The sequence below is a fragment of the Lepidochelys olivacea genome (genome assembly GCF_965140295.1).
Source record: "Lepidochelys olivacea isolate rLepOli2 genome assembly, chromosome: 1".
Taxonomy (NCBI): domain Eukaryota; kingdom Metazoa; phylum Chordata; order Testudines; family Cheloniidae; genus Lepidochelys; species Lepidochelys olivacea.
Window position 1 is genome coordinate 261225234 of NC_140411.1, and position 21125 is coordinate 261246358.

Sequence of the window (21125 nt, forward strand, 5' to 3'; positions counted from 1 at the left end):
GCATGGACAAACGAGAGAGGCAGTGTTTAGCAAGAAGTGTTTCTTTTTAAGCACTAAATGCCTCATCTTAGGTATTAAAGTACAAATCAATGTATTCAAATAACAAAATGTCAATTTTTAAACTGTTTTTAACCATGACAAATACATGGAAGTTTCTCTCATGTTTTAGATGAAACAACCTTAGATGAACATGGTTCCTTCTTAATACTAATGTTGAGCAGCAAGAGCAGGTTGCACAGCTTGCTGGAAATAGATATTTTAGTGACATGGTTATGATATTAAGTGCTTTTCTTCCCCTTCCCTACCCCTTCCAGAATCGTCTCACCCTCCTTATATAAGGTGCTGAATGTTTTGTATTTTTAGTGGGCGGTGCAGGAGGAGCAGAAGAATGAAAAGGGAGCCAAGATAGAGCAGCCTTACTTTAGGGGGTAGCCTTACAACAGAGCTTTATATTGGGGGTGTGCTGTATTCCAAAACATGTAAGCCAAAAATGGAAAAAAGCGTTCATTTATGCAACGACAAAAAATGGGGTGTTGGAAAACTTCTTTAAGAAATATGTACCTTCTGAAGGTAGAGAGCGGTGTCTCACCAAGTGATACGTTATGTGATGCTTCTTGCTGGGTCAGTAGGGATGGATTGGGGTATAAGCGCTTAACATTTCCCCCTCTTTGTTGTTTTTACAAGCAGTAACTTAAATGTGGTATTTATGAATGTGCCTTTGTGAGTACAGTGACTGTCTAAGGAGACTACTTGGGCTGGAGGAGGGAGACAATGGTCAATTCACTCTTTCAAGAGGTCAAATATAAAGATGCCAGTCCACTGGTCCAGCTGGTTCAACAAGTAGCATCTTTGGGCTAGTCTCTACACTGCACAGTAATCGTAAGTGGTGTAGAGGTTTGGGATGTGGGAAGGGACATGACATGATGCACAGACGCTGATGATAGTTTTAGGCTAGTCCGCAGTTGCAGGTTGAATTTATATTTGTATTATGTAGCTTCTCTTTTGTTTGTGTGTGTGTGGCTTGCTTTAATTTTTTGTAAGCACTGGAGAATTGAAACAGTGATATTTGAGACACATTTATGCATGTAGAGAAGGTGTTCTGTAGCTTCTGCAATTTGTGGGTATAGGCACACTTTTACCCTTTCTTTCCATGTCCTAATGAGAGAAACAGGAAAATTTATATTTTTTTCACCCCTTCAACTTCCAGCACATTGAACGTTGCCATTTAAATTAACAGGGTATTACAAGAATAAAACAATGTTTTTGAAATGGTGAGGTAGAAGTGTTTAAAAAAGAAAAGAAAAAAGTCTGAAGTAATTTTTTTTCTTCTAAGCTGTTTGTAGCTAAACATGGGAATCTACAGTGTCTCCTTCCATTTGTTTTTCCCTATTATTCCACCTCTTCACCCCAAATCTGAGGTGTGCAAGAGCTGTTGCATTAGCCCCTTTCAGTCCTCACCCCGAGAAGAAACTCCTTGTGGGATCCTTCAGCTCCATTCAGGAAGACAAAGGGAGGAGAGACGCTGCAGCTTTCTTTGCTTCGCTCTCATTCCTCTCTAATGGCCTTGAAATGTATTATTATGCAAATGTGAATTTTGATACTGAACTTAAGAAGAGGTTTTTTTTCTTTTTCCAAAAAAAAAAAAAAAAAGGTCCCATATGTGGTCAGCATTGCTTCTTTATTTTGTAAGTGAATTGTAAACTATGCATTCTGCTGGGAGGATGTAGGGGAAGAAGAGGTAGCTTTGCTAAACTGTTCAGCAGTTTCTGTGTCCATGGTGCATCCATGTTGGTGTGGAGGGAAGGAGACAGAGTGATGACTTCAAAAGAGAAAGAGACTCTTGGGAACATCTTCTCTTTTCAGAAGTCAGCAGTTTTGAGAACTAGACAGTTTTGGAGAATTTAGTTAAGATTGATTCCAAAATTCAACTCAAATTCTGCAGGATTGTGAATTCTAGCCGTGCAGTGTTAACCAAGGGCCAACAGTGTGACATGAGACCCCAACGTTCCCTGGAAAATGATTTGACCACCTTCTGTGTTGAGGCCTCTTTCAAGCTCAGGAAACAGAGTGCCTCAAGCACTGTCTTTTGGGATTTACCTACTCACTTTCCATTAAAACAGCCACTCTCTTAGGAGAATTGGAACACAACCGCTCCTTACTCATAAACTGTCTACGGGAACCTTTTCCTAAAATTGCCACTGTTGCTATCTCTGTTGCAGCTCTAGTGGGTGGGAGCACTATTACAGATCGGGTGCTGGTGTTGTAGCTAACTTATCTTCTAGCCCTGATCAGAGCAGGTGTAGGAGAACTTGGCAGTTAAAACACTAGTAACCACCAATACCTTGTCTATACTAGTGCCACCACTGGTGATGTAGCGGTGGTGGTAGTGATGGAAAATTTTAGGGAACAAAAACTAACGTAGATAAAGCCATCTAAACTAAAGAAATTAGCCTTGTGTACTGGGAAGTGGCTTCACGTTCTCACCCCCAAAATGCAGTTGATTTTGTCACTTACACCTAGAGCTCAGTGGGCTTCTTGGAGTGGTCTCCTCGTAGAAAAATGTAAATCTCACTGCCCTCTTCATTGTCTTAATAGGAGCCTTGTGTTGACTTGACTTTCCCTTGCCCATGGTGAACCATGGTACCTGCATTAATTACCCTTGGCATTATCGTAGATAACAGTATCATAACTGAGAGATTATCTTGCCTGTATTCAGTGTTTGTCATGCAGCAATTTTATTTTTTGTTGACGTTCGCAGTACTGTAATGAGTAATAGACTTGATGATGACACTCTCCTCACATCTGTGCCTGCCTTACAGATGTGATCTTATCAGGGTTCCACTCTGTTGGATTGCCTTTTAAAAATAAAAAAATCCTGAAGTTTCAATTCTTCATCACAAAATACCTCATGGTACATTTCCCTTTTTAATGTAACCTTTTAAGCCCTGTGTTCTCTTCCAACCTTGGTGGGCTTATCCACTTCTTAGATCTCCTCCTGGGAGAGAGGCTTAGATTAGTGGTTTGAGCACAGGACTGAGAGCCTGGAACTCTTTAATTCTAATCCTGGCTCTTATTCTTCCTCTCTTAGCCTTGGGCAAGTCACTTAACTTCTCTGCCTCAGTTTTTTCATCTGTACAATGGCGATATTAATACTAACCTACCTCACAGGGGTTTTGTGAGGATTAGCGAGTTCTTGTCTGTAAAGTGCTTTGAAGATGAAAAGCACTATATAAGTATTATGAGTTTTAACAGCAAGATAACTCATTCTTAACATTGTTTGCTTGGGGTGGGATCGGGGGAACCTACAACACTTCTATGTTCAAGCCATCAAAAAAATCTAGATCCTAAATGACTTCGCTAAGCAGAAGTCAATGGAGAGCTTAAACCATCCATATTGCTTGCTTTCTCCTTCCCCTCTCTATCAGGCTCCTCCCCTGCCTTCCATATGCAGTAATGCTGTTTTTGCTGTAGGTCACAAGCCCATTCTTTTAAGCAGACATTGAACCTGGTTGGATTGATGTACTTGCAACTTTCCTCCTCTTCCACCAGATCTTTAAATTGGATGCAGTGTGTCATCTTTTCCCTGCCTTTAAACAGACATTGGGTGGTGAAGTGTCATCCCTCCATGGACGCATCTCTTCCTGCCTTCAGGAAGGGAGGAGTATCTTGTAGATCTCGTGGGGATTGTAAAATGAAGAGCCTTGTCACTTTATGCTGCTCTAGGAATAGAGGACAGTGTAGCTCCCCGTAATTTATGAAAGTGTTGTTATACTGCCACTTCAAATAGGGTGTCACCTTGTCCCCAATACACAGAAGCCATCATATACCAATAGTACATTGAAACAGAGAGCATGACATTCAGTAGTAGATGCTGCTTATGTATATATGCCTTACAGCTCACCTAGAATCTCTGAGAGGGTGGGTGGGGGAAGAGGTCTTTGTTGGGTAAATCCCACAGATGTCAGGGAACCTCTGATACTTTCTCCCCTCTCCGGTCATGTTGTGGTCAGTTTCTTCTGTCGTAGATGAGTGTCTCAGGGATGTGCATATGAGCCCATGCCTTTGAAATTTGGTCTTGGAAATCTTGAGATTTGGTTTCAGTTCTGTATTTGAAGCCTTCCTTTCTGACACTTCACTGGCCCTTTCCGTCCGTTGGATTGCTCCCTGTGGCCTTAGGATCATCTCTTCACTGCTGCCCTATGTCACCCTCTCCACCTCTGCCAGCACACAAGTGAAATCTGTCCAGTGATTCCACAAAGAACAAAACTGAAATGATGCCCAGGTGCCCCTAAAATTTGCGTGCAATTGCACACAATTTCTGAGGTGCAGAATATCTAACAGATGTGGTGTTCTTCCCTTCCTATACCGAAAACAGAACAAACATTGCATAGCTCTGCTGATGGTAACTCTGCACTGTTTACTTGTTAATTAAATGTTATGTCTTTTTCCAAAAGAACCAAATAAATACCAAAAACAACCTTTTTTGGGGGGGAAGGGTTGAGGAAGTGAGGAAAGCAAATGGTGGGGAAGGGTTCCAAACTATTTTAGATTCCACCATTTCGATGGAAACATGAAATGCTGCTTTGAAATCCACAGACCTAACTAAGGAGCTATGTTTACAAAGACAAATGCTTTCTACCTGATCAGGAAACTGGCTAATGGTGGGCATCCCAGGCTTAGTGAAGTTTTCCTCATTGCTAACAATCAAGTCAGGTAATGGGGGAGGGCTGTGTCTTGAGGAGGAATGGAGGAAGAGGTTAACTTAATCTAGCCGTGTTTCTAAAATAGTTTCCCTTTCCTCTCTCCTTCCTTTAAATAAATAAGTAAGTGCAGAGTGGATAATCACTGATGTCCAAAACTGCTGGATTAGAAAAGGCAGCTTTCGTACTTTGCACATAAATAAGGTAACAGGAAGGTACAGCTAAAGCCCTCTTGCTGAAGCACTGTCCCCCATGAGCAGACGTAATAATAAAAATAGTGGATGCGCGTATTGATGCTCTTTGCAAGTTACCTATGAGTGTTTTTTTTTCTTATACTTGAAATAGCTTTCTTTATTAAAAACTATATTAATTCTGGTTTCTTCCCCCAACTTCCCCCTCCCCCCGGATGGGCAGCAAAGAAAGCCGACAAGGGAGAATGGAGAGGAGGTGACACAATTCCTTTCATGCCCAGGTTTCATCTTAATTCCCATCCATACACCCTGGTGTTTGAATATCCTAGTGGTTTTCCATGGACACAGAAACTCAGCACTTTGAGGTGCTTTTGTATGGCAGGCTGCCCCCCTTCTCCTCCTCTTCTGTATTTTTATTTTACTTTTAGTATAGTGGTACTTAAAATCACTGGTTCACTTAAAAACAATAAAATGTTTAAACTCTACTAATGTACAAATAAGCTGAAATGTTGCATTTTATGTGTATTTTTTGCCATAGCAGGTACTGTATTTCTCATGCTGGATTTCAAAAAAAACAAACAAAAGGGTGATGTTTTATTGGAGTGTGACAAATTAAGAGTAATAAGGAATTAAGTCGTCGTCATTTCATTGAAACTGAGAGATGGTGTAATACATATATAAGTTTTCTGAAGGTTTTTTTGGGCTTTTAAACAGCTTTTTTGTTTTTATTTTATTTTTATGTTTTTTAAAGATATGATTGTATTATGTGCAACTCAGTTGCTTACATTATAACTACAAAATATTTTTGGGTTCCTGGAAAAAGAGACTAATAAATGTGTTTGGCTGCTAAGCATTTAATATTGTGGTATCTCGTCAAGTTATTCTGCCAACTGGCCATTCCGTCTTGTTGGGAGTGGGGGGCAGTTTTCTGTTCTCTACCTCCCTACCCCAACACAGGAGTTTACATCCCCCTGGCAAATCTACAGTTTGTTTAGGAGAAAAAGGAAGCCTAACCTAGTTCCTCAGACTATAAAGGTCCCAGAACAGTCATGCAAACAAAATACAAAACTAGGTATACTGTAGAAAAGATGTGCCTCTGAGTGACCAGCCCAGCCCAATGTGGGGTGCTTTCGGAGAAGCACAACAGCAGTTTCAGGGAGGATTTCCAGAAAACTAAAGACTCGGGACCAAATCCTGTCTTTGCTCATGCAAATAGTCCCATTGAGTTCAGTGGGAATTACAAACAAAATTTGGCCCATGCAATAGAACCTCAGAGTTACGAACATATCTTTTGGAACTGGAAGTAGGCAATCGGGCAGCAGCCAAGACACACACACACACACACAGTCCTGTTAAATGTAAATTAACAGCAAAATAAAGGAAAAGTTTTAAAAAAAAAATTGACAAGGTAAGGAAACTGTCCTTGTTTCATTTAAATTAAGATAGTTAAAAGCAGCATTTTTCTTCTGCATAGCAAAGTTTCAAAGCTGTATTAAGTCAGTGTTCAGTTGTAACCTTTTGAAAGATCATACCATTTTATTTAGAGTTTCAAACATTTCAGAGTTACGAACAACCTCCATTTCCGAGATGTTCATGAGGTTCCACTGTAGTTTATATTTCTTCTTTGAATGATTGCTCATGTGTATTCCACAATAGGTGTCGTGCTCGCCATGTGCACCGGTGCTGGAAGTTTTTCCCCTAGCAGTACCCGTAGGGGGAAGCGCCCCCCCCGCGACCCCTGAAGTGGCGCCTGCCTGGCACGGTATAACGGGAGCTGCGCACTCCCCCCACCCTCAGTTCCTTCTTGCCGCCAGTGAAGGTGCGTCGGAACTGCTCTGCGCCAGCTTTGCTGCAGCTCGTCCCCAGAACTGTTGGTTTGTTCAGCGTTAGTACCTGTAGTTAGTCAATGAGCCCGGGCCGGGGCATGCCCCGCACCCTGGAGTTTAAGTCGTGCGGCTCTTGCGGGCATTCTGTGCCAAGAAGTGACCTGCACGCAGACTGTCTGCGAAAGGTGCAAGATTTGCAAGTCATTTAAGCCTTGGACCAAAAGAAAAAGGGACATTAGGCTCCGGGCCATCCTGATGGAGTCGGCGCTGACCCCAACTCGGTCATGCCGCTCCGAACCAGTACCCGGCACTGTGCCGTCGGTACACGGCAACCCTCTGGTGCCATCGGCCAGTCGACACCACTCCCCGTCCACAGGGCACGCCAAGAGGGCCAAGAAGACTCCCTCTTAGCGGCACTGAGGGATGTCTGGGACAGAGGCTAGGCCCATGTCGGGCAGTCCTCGATTCCCACCGGGGCCCAGGCTTCCGACTCACATTGAGCAGAATAGCCCGGCCCCTTCAGAACAGGCCTCTCCAGATGTCCGGATGCCGTCCACGCCTGAAGCCCTCCAGGCGGCCGGGGACATTATGTCCATGCCAGTACCCAGAGCACCGCCGATGTCAGTCCCGTGCTCCAGAGGCAAGCCGCCGCTGGGATCTCCACAGTTGCCTCTGGCCTGGTACCAGTCTCAGTCAAGGGAACGTTCCTGACGCCTATCACCGCCCAGCAATCGCTCGGGCCAGAGTCCAGGTGGATCACCCTTGACGGTAACCAGACTATCTGGCTGGGTTCCGTCCGTCCGGGACTCGTGGCACCGCTCGTCCTCAAGGAGTGAATATTGGTGGGACCGCAGCAGGCATCGCCATCAGTCCTCGTCTCTGAGAGGGTACTTGAGTTAATTATGGCACGGTTGTCTCCGCCGTTCCCGCTTGGACTCCCACTCCAAGTCTCTGCCAAGACATCACAGCCCTAGGCATCAATCGCTGGTGTTTTGCCGTCGTGGGTCCGCCCATCAAGGCTGTTCGCGGAGCAGCTGTTACCGCCAGTACCGGTCCTCCATGTTGAGATCACGGTCCTGTGGCCATCATAGATCCCTGCACTGCCGTTTCTCCCGGTCCAGAGACAGCAGCAGATCTTACGCCAGCCCCGTCTCCATTCGTAGCCGTCCTCTGATGGCCCGGGCCAGGCCAGCCAACCCTAACAGCCAGCGCTGCCGGTGCCATAGCAGGTGCAGTGGCACTGATCATCGTGGCTGGCCCAATAGTACCAGTGGGCACCGTGGCCTCCGGCGCAGCCTCCAGTGGGAGCTTGCTCTGTGGCTGGAGCTTCGGAGGCACTGTTGGCCTCCCTCTCCAGACCCTCAAGAAAGGGGACAGTGGGACGTGTGTCCTTGGCACTTGCCCAGAGTCCAACCACGTGGTGGACCTTCTGGTGCCGGCCGACACCCAGAGCATCACACCGGCCTCTTCGGCCCACCCACCCTCAATCCTGAAGGAGGACTTCAGGGCTCACCAAGAACTCTTAAAGAGGGTGGCAGCAAGCCTCCACCTGCAGGCAGAGGAGATGGAGGAGCCCTCAGACTCCCTGTTTAACGTGTTGTCCCCTTCGGCACTGGGTAGGGTGGTCTTGCTTCTCCATGAAGGGGTGGCTAAGATTTCAAATATTGTGTGGCAAACACTGGCCTTGTTGGCCCCCATCTCTGAAAAGGTTGAACGCAAGTACTTTGTACCCGCTAAGGGGCATGAGTACTCGTATACCCACCCGGAGCCCAACTCCCTGGTGGTCGAGTCAGTCAACCACAAGGAACGGCAGGGTCAGCCAACCCTGACCCCAAAGAACACAGACTCAAAGACTGGACTCTTTCGGAAGGAAAGTTTATTCGTCTTCGAGCTTCCAGCTACGAGTGGCAAACCATCAGGCTCTCCTGGGCCAGTATGAATTCAATTTGTGGAGCTCCCTGCCCAAGTTTGAGGACTCCCTCCAGGAGCACGATAGGAAGGAGTTCTAGGCGCTAGTGGAGGAAGGGGCAGCGGTCGCTAGGGCGTCCCTGCAGGCAGCCTCGGATGCTGCGGACATTGCCGCACGATCAGTGGCCTCCGCTGTGTCCACGAGACGGGCATCATGACTCCTGCTCTCTGGGCTGTCCATCGAGGCGCAGTCTTCCATGCAGGATCTCTGTTTGATGGGAAAGCTGTTTGCAGTGGAAACAGATACAAGGCTACATGGCATGAAAGACTCCTGCATGACCCTCCAGACTCTGGGCCTCTATGTCCCGGCTCCAGCAAAACCTAAGATCAAGCCACAGCAGACTGCCACCCAGACTGCCCTCCCGAAGTACAAGGCCATCCATAAGAAGCAGCAGGACTATAAGAGATGGCCTGCCCTGCAGCCTGGGTCCTCCAAAGCCAACAGGCTGGGAAAGGGCATTTTTGAAGGGATGCTCTGGGGTACCCCACCGGTCCTCATCAGGGATCCACCCCCAATAAAGCGTCCCTTCTCCAACCGGTTGTGTGCTTTCCTCCCGGAATGGTTGCGGCCATCCTCAGACCGATGGGTTCTCAACACCATCTCTGGGGCTATACCCTCCAATTTACTTCCTACCTGCCCAACCACTCCCCGTCCCCCTTGGGGGACCCCTCACACGAAGCTCTGCTCATCTAGGAGCGATAGAGGCGGTGCCTGAGGAGTTCATGGGCAAGGGGTATTACTCCCATTATTTCCTTATCCCGGAGGCCAAAGGGGGGCTCAAGCCCATCTTGGACCTCTGACGTCTGAACCAGTATATGGTGAAGCTCAAGTTCTACATGGTCTCCCTGACCTCCATCATCCCCTCCCTGGATCCCGGGGACTGGTACGCTGACCTTGATCTACAGGACGCGTACTTCCACATCCACATATTTGAGGGGCACATCCTCTGTTTTGTGGTGGGACAGAATCATTACCAATTCACTGTCCTCCCGTTTGGTCTGTCCACTGCCCTGAGAGTATTTACGAAATGCGTGTCGGTGGTAGCAGTCTACCTTACACAATGGGGGTCCAGATATTTCCCTATCTGGACGATTGGCTTGTCAAGGGCACCTCCCGGTTGCAGGTGAGGGATCATGTGGTGCTCCTCCTGTCCACATGCACTGCCTTGGGCCTGTTGGTAAACAACACCAAAAGGAATCTGATGAGGTTCAATAAGGATAAGTGCAGGGTCCTGCACTTAGGACGGAAGAACCCAATGCACAGCTACAGACTAGGGACCGAATGGCTAGGCAGCAGTTCTGCAGAAAAGGACCTAGGGGTGACAGTGGACGAGAAGCTGGATATGAGTCAGCAGTGTGCCCTTGTTGCCAAGAAGGCCAATGGCATTTTGGGATGTATAAGTAGGGGCATAGCGAGCAGATCGAGGGACGTGATCGTTCCCCTCTATTCGACATTGGTGAGGCCTCATCTGGAGTACTGTGTCCAGTTTTGGGCCCCACACTTCAAGAAGGATGTGGATAAATTGGAGAGAGTCCAGCGAAGGGCAACAAAAATGATTAGGGGACTGGAACACATGAGTTATGAGGAGAGGCTGAGGGAGCTGGGATTGTTTAGCCTGCAGAAGAGAAGAATGAGGGGGGATTTGATAGCTGCTTTCAACTACCTGAAAGGGGGTTCCAAAGAGGATGGCTCTAGACTGTTCTCAATGGTAGCAGATGACAGAACGAGGAGTAATGGTCTCAAGTTGCAGTGGGGGAGGTTTAGATTGGATATTAGGAAAAACTTTTTCACTAAGAGGGTGGTGAAACACTGGAATGCGTTACCTAGGGAGGTGGTAGAATCTCCTTCCTTAGAGGTTTTTAAGGTCAAGCTTGACAAAGCCTTGGCTGGGATGATTTAACTGGGAATTGGTCCTGCTTTGAGCAGGGGGTTGGACTAGATGACCTTCTGGGGTCCCTTCCAACCCTGATATTCTATGATTCTATGATTCTATGAACACCAAGTCCACATTAGTCGTGGTCCAAGGCATAAAGTTTATTGGGGGGCTCCTGGACGCAGTGTCAGCTAAGGTCTCTATCCCGCCAGACAGATTCGAGACCCTGAAAGGTCTCATCGAGTCGGTCACAAGGTTCCCGGTGACAACAGCCAGGGTTTGCCTACAACTCTTGGGTCACATGTCAGCATGCACATACGTGGTCCATTACACCGGACTCAGGATGAGGCCCCTCCAGATCTGGTTGGCCTCGAAGTTCTCCCAGGCCACGGACCGGATGGACAAGGTCCTCACTGTGCCGGATTCTGTGATCACCTCCCTACGGTGGTGGTCCACCCCAAACAACATGCTCCAAGGGGTCCAGTTCAGGGACAGGGCCCCGTTGTTGGAGCTGGTGTCCGATGCGTCGGATCTGGGTTGGGGAACTTTCAGACCCAAGGTCCATGGTCGGCTCAAGACCTGACCTTACATATAAACGTAAAGGAGCTCAGGGCGGTGCGGCTGGCGTGTATGGCCTTGTGCTCGCACCTGGAGGGCAAGGTAGTCAGGGTCCTCATGGACAACACAGCCTCATGTTCTATTTCAACAAGCAAGGCGGGGCCTGATCCTCTGCCGCAAAGCTCTTGGGCTGTGGGACTTCTGTATAGCCCACAACATCCACCTGAAGGCCTTCTACCTACCGGGCGCCCAGAATGATAGGGCGGATCACTTGAGCAGGGACTTTTCCTTGCAACACGAGTGGTCCCTCCACCCGGAAGTGGCCCACCGGCTTTTCCTAAGGTGGGGAACTCCCCAGGTGGACCTGTTCGCGACTCAGCAGAACCGGCAATGCCCCCGGTTCTGCTCCAGTGGGGGGCCTGGGGAGGGGCTCTACGTCCGATGCCTTTCTCCTGTCCTGATCAGGCCAGCTTCTCTACCCCTTTTCCTCATTCCCTCCAATCAGCAGGATCCTGGAGAAGATAAAAGATAGACAAGGCTTGGGTCTTCCTGATTGCCCCGGCATGGCCCAGGCAGCATTGGTACGGAATCCTCGTGGGCCTGCTGGTAGTTCCACCATGGCTGTTGCCGCTCTGCCCGGACCTGCTCTCTCAGGACCAGGGCCGCCTCCTCCATCCCAACCTGGCGGCTCTTCACCTCGGGGCATGGCTGCTCAGTGGTTAGGTGGAGAGGAAAGGACGTGCTCAGAGCAGGTTCAGCACATCCTCCTCAAAAGTAGATGGCCCTCCACTTGCTGCACTTATTTGGCAAAGTGGTCCTGGTTTTCTTGGTGGGTGGTGGACCAGGGTGTCTTCCCCGGTGACTGCCCCACTCCAGCTTGTCCTTGATTACCTCCTCCACCTGAGGGCCCAGGCCTGGCGCCCTCGTCAGTCAAGGTGCATCTGGCAGCCATATCGGCCTTCCATCCGCTGGTGCAAGGGCACACGGTATTTTCCCATGCTATGGCTGGCTGGTTCCTTAAGGGTTTGGACCTTCTTTTTCCGTATTTTAGACCCCCGGTCCCGCAGTGGGACCTAAACCTGGTTTTGGCTCATCTCATGGGGCCCCCGTTTGAACCACTGGCTATGTGCTCTTGGTCTCACCTCTCGTAGAAGGTGGCCTTCCTGGTTGCAATCACGTCGGCCAGGCGCATCTCAGAGCTCAGGGCCCTGACCTCCGAGCCACCGTACACGGTCTTTCATAAAGAGAAGGTCCAGCTCCGCCCACACCCCGTGTTCCTCCCGAAGGTGGTCTCCAACTACCATGTGGGTCAGGACATTTTTCTACGGGTCCTCTGCCCCACGTGTCCAGTGAGGAGCGCTGTCTCCACATGCTCGATGTGCAGCGGGCTCTGGCTTTCTACCTCAAGTGGACCAAGCCGTTCAGAAAGTCCTCGCAACTGTTCATCGCCTCGGCTGAGCGTGTGAGGGACCAGCCGATTTCCACTCAGTGGCTTTCCAATTGGATCACTTTGTGCATCTGTTCCTGTTATGAGCTGACGGGTGTCCCCCCGCCACCCATTGTGAGGGCACACTTGTCTTGGGCGCAGGCCTTGTTGGCTGCCTTCGTGGCCCACGTCCCCATCCAGGGCATTTGTAGGGCCACCACATGGTCTTCGGTTCACACATTCACCTCGCACTAAGCGATGGTCCCCCAAACCAGGGATTTCTCCGGATTCGGCAGAGCTGTCCTCCGTCCTGGGGACTTGTGAACTCCTACCCACCTCCAGCAGATCTAGCTTGGAATCACCTGTTGTGGAATACACATGAGCAATCACTCGAAGAAGCAAAGACCGCTACCTCTTCTGTAACTGGTGTTCTTCGCGATGTGTCGCTCATGTCTATTCCACACCCCACCCTCCTTCCCCTCTGTCGGAGTTGTCTGGCCAGAAGGAACTGAGGGTGGGGGGGCAGCTGCATAGCCAGGTGGAGGTCACGGGGGGAGCGAACCAAAAAAAAAAAAAAAAGGCGCCACCCACTGTGGCGCTTTTACTCCTCCGGGGGCTGGCCCTCGCTCGCCCCGGAGGTGCCGGCGGAGACCCAGAGCGCCGCCGAGGGAGGAAAAGCACTGCAGCGGGTGGCACCTTTCTTTTTTTGGGTTGCTCCCTCCTGTTCCCTCAACAGGGGAAAATTTAAAAGGCGCCAAAACATTGACAAGGTGCCACTTGTGCTCAGTGGGGAAGCAGCTGCTCCCCCCCAGCTATGCCACTGGGGAGGGTGCAGCTCCCCTTATACTGCGCCAGGCAGTATACCCCCTACGGGTACTGCTAGGGGAAAAATTTCCAGCACCGGTGCATGTGGTGAGCGCGCACACCTAGTGTGGAATAGACCTGAGCAGCACCTCTCAAAGAACGCCAGTGACGGAAAAGGTAGCTGTCTTTTTGCACTTTAAGCTGATAAAAATGGAATGTATGTTAAAAAACAACCTGAGAGATTGTATAGAGATCCCTTTTGAAGACCAATCCCTCTGTCTTGCTCTTTTGAAAGTGCTGCTGCATGTCATCTTTCTGGGGTCTGTGTGTGTCTTTGCACCTTGCTTGCTGTCACAATACTAGGGTACATTGAGTTACTCCCGGGGGACTTCTGTGCCAACAAATTAAAAATTCTGGGCACAATATTTTAAAATTCAGCATATTTTGTCAAAATAACACTATGTAATCATGCCAGTTTCAATTATGTTGGTAATTTATTACACAATACCTGTCAGCAAGTGTGTAACAATACAGACACAAAATTTTCTCCCAGGAGTAGAGCATTAAAGAAACCACTAAAGCAACCCAGTTCCTGTTTCTCTGCTCCCTCCCCTCCCCGGGGCAATGCCCCCCCGTCCCATGAGCCCAGCCACTTGCAAACCCCCCCCCCCCCCAGCCCCGACCACAGCTGCAGGACAGCCCCCCCCCCTCCACAGCCCAGCTGCGGGAGGGCCCCCAGAGCACAGCCACAGCCTCCCTGTCCCAGACACTCACACCCCTACCCCCAGAGTCAGTCACAGAGCACCCAGCCCAGACACTTGCACTCCCTCCCACACCAGAGCCCAGGGCTTCAGAGGGAATAACAGCCTGATGCTGGCTCAGTGTGTGTGTGGAGTTTCCTGCACACCACCACCTTCTTTCAGGACATGCCAGGAACTACAGCTGCCCAGAACCCTTCAGCTTCATCTCCCTCCCATCCCCTGGCAGTGTCTTCTGTTTGCTAGCTGCGCTCTTCCCGGTCTTCTGCAGCCCATTTCGGGGGGGGGGGGGGGAGACAACAATTCTGCACAGAATGTTAATTTCTGCACAAATTCTGCATTGCACAATGGCACAGAATTCCCCCAGGAGTAATTCAGTGGAGGAGAGGGGAGAGGAGAATATGCTACCAGCAATTTAAAAGGAACAGGGAAAAGTGGGTAGAAGTATATGCACATTGACATCAAGCTGATTTACTGAGTTTCTTCTATGGTATACATTCTTTACTTTTGAGAACAGGGAGACTGCCAGTCCTTCTACTGTATTTTATGTGGTCTGTTGGGAAAAGAAGAACTCATTTGTGTTTAAATGAGGGCATCTGATATGCTGCCCCTCTACTCAGTCTGATCCTGTCAAGGGTATTAAAGGAACATCAATTTAAAAGTGACACTTCTGTATGAAAATTTGTAGTTGTCATTACAAATAACACCAAAGAATAATATAACAGCAATTAGAAGGGAAGGAGGAGATTTTTCCTTATATTTTATGGGTTGTCAGCATCTCTTGTGTAATCAGTTCAGTTTCCCCTGGCTTTTGGTGTGTGTGCGTGGGGGAGGGTGTTTTTGGGCTAGATCGGTTACATATCAGTGGGGAGTGAAAAGCATTTTAGGTGATTTTTAAAACCACAAAAATTAGGAAGCTGCTTTTAAACTGTTTTTCAAAGAACTGATTGCATTTCTTGTGTCCCCTAGGGGGAATCTACCTGTTTAAAGTCTCTGTAAAACTTAGTTTCTGGGAGGCAGATTTCTTCCATGAGCCTGTCTGCCAGGCTTCAGTACACTTCCCTTAGCTGTTGCTCTCGGATTTTTTAGACTGCTCCTAAGGGCAGGAACGATCTCATACTTTGGATGTAGACAGTGCCTAGTACAATGGGACCCAAATTTCAGTTAAGGCTTCAGGGTTGCTACCATAATACAAATATTTACATAACATGGGTAGGTCTCTCATCCTGGCAACAACCTGAGAGGCTTACACAAAGCACCTCACTGGCTGGTCAGCTTCTGGATATTGCAACCTCAGACTGTACCCTGGACATCAGCCATTGCTCCATGGACTCTTCTTGCTCCAAGGCCGTGACCACATCTGTTCCTAATAAAGACCTGCTGCCCAAGATCCTACAAACCCCAGCTGAGTCCTCAGTTTATGCTCTGTAGGACTGCAGTAAGCCAGCAGGTCAGCCCCAGTGTTTCCTGCTTCACATCAGTGTGATGCTGTGCTCCAGCACAGTGTGTTTGTCCTTACTCTGCAGCTGCAGGTTTCTAGATCCCCTCTGGGCTGAATTGCCAGTCCCTCCCGCTGGCATTTGGGGAGGGGAAGTTAAACTTATAAAAGTGGGAAGCCTAGGTGCATTTTCCCTCACCTTGAGTTCCCTTTTCCCACTGTGACAAATGTTCAAAATGTGCATGAAACAAATGTGCTATAACAGCTGGAGACTGGTAGAGAAATTACTGTACTTATCTGACTGTCAGGATTAACTCCCATGAGAAGTGATTTCATTTCCCAACTGCCATTTTGGAAAGGCTTGAGATTCAAATTCAAGCTGACTTGGGTTTTTAATACTTTTTAGAAATAGAGTGTTGTGAGTGCTCTCCTTGTCTGCAAGGCCCTTCCCACCTTTACATCATCCATCTATGACGACAAAAATTAGAAGTGAAAAAAAATCTGTTCACTGACCCAGTCGCTACGCTGACTAGTACAGTGCCCCTTCAGTCTCATTTTCTTTTCCTAAAGTTCTATACCCCTCCTCTTCTGCTAGTTCAGGCTCTCTCCTGTGCTGGAGGAGATCCATCTTCACTATGCCTGTTACTCTCGCACTCAAGGGAATCTCTCCATCCTGCTTAAAAACATAGCTCACAATCTACCCCTGTGTCACTGCTTCCTCTAACTAGTAAATCAGTGGACAGGTCCCAAAAGATGTGTATTGCTGTTGATTTTTCTTGCCTGTTTGCACATCCTCTCTCCCTGTGAGAATCCCATTGCTGTAACTGCTCTTGTATTGTGGAGAAATGTATGAAGACGTAACATTACATTGTGGTTTTATTCCAGGGTGAGATTTCAAGTATTCGTCTCCATTTCTCACTTGATTTTATACTGTGACTCTAAAGAGCAAAATAATTATTCCCAAGCAGCCATGCAGAGGAGTATATCGTACAGTACACAGGGTTTTTTTTTGCACAGAAGACATGAGCTTCGTCTAGACTAGGGAATCGTACCAAAATTTCTAGTTTAGTTCTACCAGTGTTAACAGTGCTGGAAACCCATCTAGAGAGAAGCTGCTCTTAACTTTTTATAGTGTTATCTATAACTAAGCTTGGTAGGATGTAACTTAATTTGTTGTCAGGGATAAACATATGTTTCACTTGACACACATCAATAGCAGTCTGTGAGTACACCCTTCCTCTTGCAGCAATCCAGTGTCACCCAAATTTCTTCCAACCCTGAAAAGGCAATAGTTAAACAAAAAAGCTGAAAACCTATAATTTCATGCAACTAATAAAACTGCTTTAAAAAAATAAAAATCACTACGGTTGCAATTACCCCCCCCCCAAAAAAAAAAAAAAAACAAAAACCTTACTAGATGTGTCTGTAACCTGGCTCAGAGCAGCTCTGATACTACAGGCTAGTGATTCTCAAACTTTTGTACTGGTGACCCCATTCACATAGCAAGCCTCTGCCTGTGACCCCTCCCTTATCAATTAAAAACACTTTTAAATAAATTTAACCCCATTTTCAATGCTAGAGGCAAAGCGGGCTTTGGGGTGGAGGCCGACAGCTTGTGATCCCCCACATCATAACCTCATGACCCTCTGAGGGTTTGAGAACCCCTGCTTAGGTGGCTCAATACCTATGAATGCACTAAAGCCGAGTTATAAGAGCTGAATCCTTCAACTCACAGGGTTGGAGGGATGAATGTGAATGGCATTAAATGTTAAGATGTGATTGTTCGAGGTTGTCCACGTTAGCGTGACTGGGCGTAAAGCGCCAGTTGGGGAGAGGGAGAACTGGTTCGCTGTCTAGTTGTTTTCTAACATTGCTCCGAAAGCTCGAGGCCTTGGGCCATTTAGCTCAAGAGGCATAAGCTGCAGCCCCCCAGTGTGCACTGACTGGGTAAAGCGGAGGAACGGGCACATTAGCTCAGCAATGAGGGGGTGCCCTGAAGCCCTCCGTGCTGAACAGAGCAGCAGGGAGGAGGATGTGAGCGAGCAGTAACAGGAGACGAAGTGAGAGGACCTGGAAACTGGATTAACGCCGCCACTCCCCCCGCCCCCACGTAGACCAGCCGCGGTGGGGCCGGACCCCTCGGTGGTAGCTGCTCCCAGGCAGGCAGAGGAGCCGCTGCTGGGGGCGGGCAAAGCCCAGCAGGAGACTCCAGGGAAGGCTATAGGGAGCAGAGGCAGCCCACCTCGGAGCCGGTAGCGCGGCCTGTCGCCCCTCTCCGGCCGCGCACCTGGACCGACCGTCAGCCGGTCCGCCTGGTTCGTAAAATAGGACGCTCCGCCTCCGGGTTGGGGGCGCGGCGCCGCACTGACCTTCTGCCGTATTTCACGCTCGGAGGAGGACGAGGCTGTTTTACGACGCTCGCGCGCGGCCACGCTCTGCCCTCCCCTTTCTTCCGTCCTGACCTCCTGCCGCATTTCACACTTGGCGGGGCGGGGGCTCTTGAGCGCTTCCGCGAGTCCGACGTGCGGCCGGCGCGTGCGACGCCCGCTGAGGTGTCCTGTCGCTCGCGGGCCGCGGGGGCGTCGCGGCTGGGCCATGGCGGCGCCCGGCGCGGAGGAGGACCCGTTCGGCCGCTACCGCTCGCCGCTGGTGTCGCGCTACGCCAGCCCCGAGATGGGCTTCAACTTCAGCGAGCGGAAGAAGTTCGGCACGTGGCGGCGGCTCTGGCTCTACCTGGCCCAGGCGGAGAAGGTACCGGCGGGACCGAGCGCGGCCCCGGGACGTCTGCCCCGCGCGCGCGCTGTGGGGTGCGTGTGGCGGGGAGCCCGCGGGCCCAGCCCCACTGCTGGGGGTGCAGACGCAGCTGCCAGGTCCGCCCCACTCTCCCCCCTCCCCAGGGCGGGGTGCGCGTCCCTGTTTGACAGAGGGGGAAACTGAGGCACGCGGCGGTTCGGGGCCGGTCCCGGGGGCCCCGTGGCGGAGCCGGCGCTGAGGACTGCTCGCCCCGGGCGCTGAGTGCGGGACCCTGCTGCCGGGAGCCGGGGTCATGCGGCACGTGGAGGGCTCCTGGCCGGCCGCGCGCTTTAGCAGCAGCGCGGCTGGAGTTCCCTGACCGGGGGGCGAGGGAGGGGGAAAGCCCAGCCACACTCCTAACCGGGATGGGAGGGGGGGTGTCCGCTTGTCCTATGCTTTGGAGCTGGGTTAGAAGCAAAGAGGGCAGAATCTCCTAATCTTGGGGGATGGGATTAAGGAAGAGGAAAGCCTGCGGACTGGGAGACTGACTCTCCCTGGGAGACGGGGGTGCTAACGCTGTAGCTGATTTTGGCAAGAGTGGGAAATAGGATCCCAACCTGGGGAAACGAGATGGTACCACAAATTTCAGAGTAGCAGCCATGTTAATCTGTATCCTCAAAAAGAAAAGGAGGACTTGTGGCACATTAGAGACTAACCAGTTTATTTGAGCATAAGCTTTTGTGAGCTACAGCTCACTTCATCAGGTGCATTCAGTGGAAAATACAGTGGGGAGATATACATAGAGAACATGAAACAATGGGTGTTACCATACACACTATAACCAGAGTGAAGGAGTACTTGTGGCAGCTTACAGACTAACCAATTTATTTGAGCATAAGCTTTCGTGACCTTATGCTCAAATAAATTGGTTAGTCTCTAAGGTGCCACAAGTACTCCTTTTCTTTTTGCGAATACAGACTAACACGGCTGTTACTCTGAAATCTGTAACCAGAGTGATCAGGTAAGGTGAGCTATTACCAGCAGGAGAGCGGGCGGGAGGGGGGCAGACCTTTTGTAGTGATAATCTAGGTGGGCTATTTCCAGCAGTTGACAAGAACATCTGAGGAACACTCTGGGAAGGGGGAGGAATAAACATGGGGAAATAGTTTTACTTTATGTAATGACCCATCCACTCCCAGTCTTTATTCAAGCCTCAGTTAATTGTATCCAGTTTGCAAATTAATTCCAATTCAGCAGTCTCTTGTTGGAGTCTGTTTTTGAAGTTTTTTTGTTGAAGAATTGCAACCTTTAGGTCTGTAATCGTGTGACCAAAGAGATTGAAGTGTTCTCCAACTGGTTTTTGAATGTTATAATTCTTGACGTCTGATTTGTGTCCATTTATTCTTTTACGTAGAGACTGTCCAGTTTGACCAATGTACATGGCAGAAGGGCATTGCTGGCACATGATGGTACATATCACATTGGTAGATGCACAGGTGAACGAGCCTCTGATAGCGTGGCTGATGTGATTAGACCCTATGATGGTGTCCCCTGAATAGATATGTGGACACGGTTGGCAACGGGCTTTATGGCAAGGATAGGTTCCTGGGTTAGTGGTTCTGTTGTGTGGTGTGTGGTTGCTGGTGAGTATTTGCTTCAGGTTGCGGGGGCTGTCTGGAAGCAAGGACTGGCCTGTCTTCCAAGATCTGTGAGAGTGATGGGTCGTCCTTCAGGATAGGTTGTGGATCCTTGATGATGCATTGGAGAGGTTTTAGTTGGGGGCTGAAGGTGATGGCTAGTGGCGTTCTGTAATTTTCTTTGTTGGGCCTGTCCTGTAGTAGGTAACTTCTGGGTACTCTTCTGGCTCTGTCAATCTGTTTCTTCACTTCAGCAGGTGGGTATTGTAGTTCTAAGAATGCTTGATAGAGATCTTGTAGGTGTTTGTCTCTGTCTGAGGGGTTGGAGCAAATGCAGTTGTATCATAGAGCTTGGCTGTAGACAGTGGATTGTGTGGTGTGGTCTGGATGAAAGCTGGAGGCATGTAGTTAAGTGTAGCAGTCGGTAAGTTTCTGGTATAGGGTGGTGGTTATGTGACCGTCGCTTATTAGCAGCGTGGTGTCCAGGAATTGGATCTCTTGTGTGGACTGGTCCAGGCTGAGGTTGATAGTGGGATGGAAATTGTTGAAATCATGGTGGAATTTCTCAAGGGCTTCTTTTCCATGGGTCCAGATGATGAAGATGTCATCAATGTAGTGTAAGTAGAGTAGGGGCACCGCAAAGGAGACCTTGGCTGACTGGGAAGGGTGCAGGGAGAAAAGCCAGATTCTGGTTTCCAGAGGTGGTTTTCTTCACCTTCACGCAACTTTCCAGCTTGGTCTGGTTGTACACAAAACTAATGCAGGGAGCTAATGACTGAAGTTCAAATCCTTCTATGTCATAATAAACTACAGAGGTGTTGGCAAAAGTTAATGTGTACATTGCCCACCCAGATTAAAACCAAGATTGATCCTAACACTCCACCATTCTTTTACTCTTCACTGCACGATTTGCTGCGAAGGTGATCTGCAAAGTGAGAAGGGGGAGAAATGGATTTGTGCCCTGATTTGCATCTTTATGCTGTATAAAGAAGGCCTGAAAGTTGTTTTTCTGCTGATATTTTTCATGAGAAATCTAGGCAAGGACAGTCTTTGAGAACCGAAGAGCTAGTGAACAATGACATCACTTGAGCAAGGGAGAAGAGATTTTTATTCAGACCATTTAACGTATTTTTAACATCTATTTAATTTTGATGACCAGCATTTTAGTTTAAAGGAAGCCTATATCAAAGATGCAGCACCTTCACCCTATCA

General features: G+C 49.0%; 2 protein-coding genes across 4 annotated transcripts in view; one reads left to right on the plus strand and one right to left on the minus strand.

The window, feature by feature from the left end:
* Nucleotides 1-8576: 8576 nt before the first annotated feature.
* On the minus strand, nucleotides 8577-18140 carry LOC311530332 (uncharacterized protein; the record flags this gene model as incomplete). Of its 2 annotated transcripts, XM_084646797.1 has the most annotated exons (3): nucleotides 8577-8909; nucleotides 9739-9857; nucleotides 17913-18140. In XM_084646797.1, 3 exons carry the CDS (start codon nucleotides 18138-18140, stop codon nucleotides 8723-8725), a joined length of 534 nt encoding a protein of 177 aa, XP_084502923.1. In that variant the 3' UTR covers nucleotides 8577-8722. The 2 variants fall into 2 exon arrangements, 1 of the variants encoding a protein (XP_084502923.1); XR_014713961.1 differs by lacking the exons at nucleotides 8577-8909; nucleotides 17913-18140 and adding an exon at nucleotides 17786-17871 and having other exon boundaries at nucleotides 9745-9857.
* The window catches only part of ADSL (adenylosuccinate lyase), a gene marked incomplete at its 5' end in the record, with an annotated part of 46379 nt that continues 43392 nt past the window's right edge, over nucleotides 18139-21125 (plus strand). The window contains one exon of one of the 2 annotated variants that reach the window (XM_084646773.1): nucleotides 18139-18294. In XM_084646773.1, coding sequence (XP_084502899.1) covers nucleotides 18139-18294 — 156 coding nt within the window. The remainder of the gene's footprint in view (nucleotides 18295-21125) is intronic. The other variant, XM_084646774.1, reaches the window with a different exon arrangement.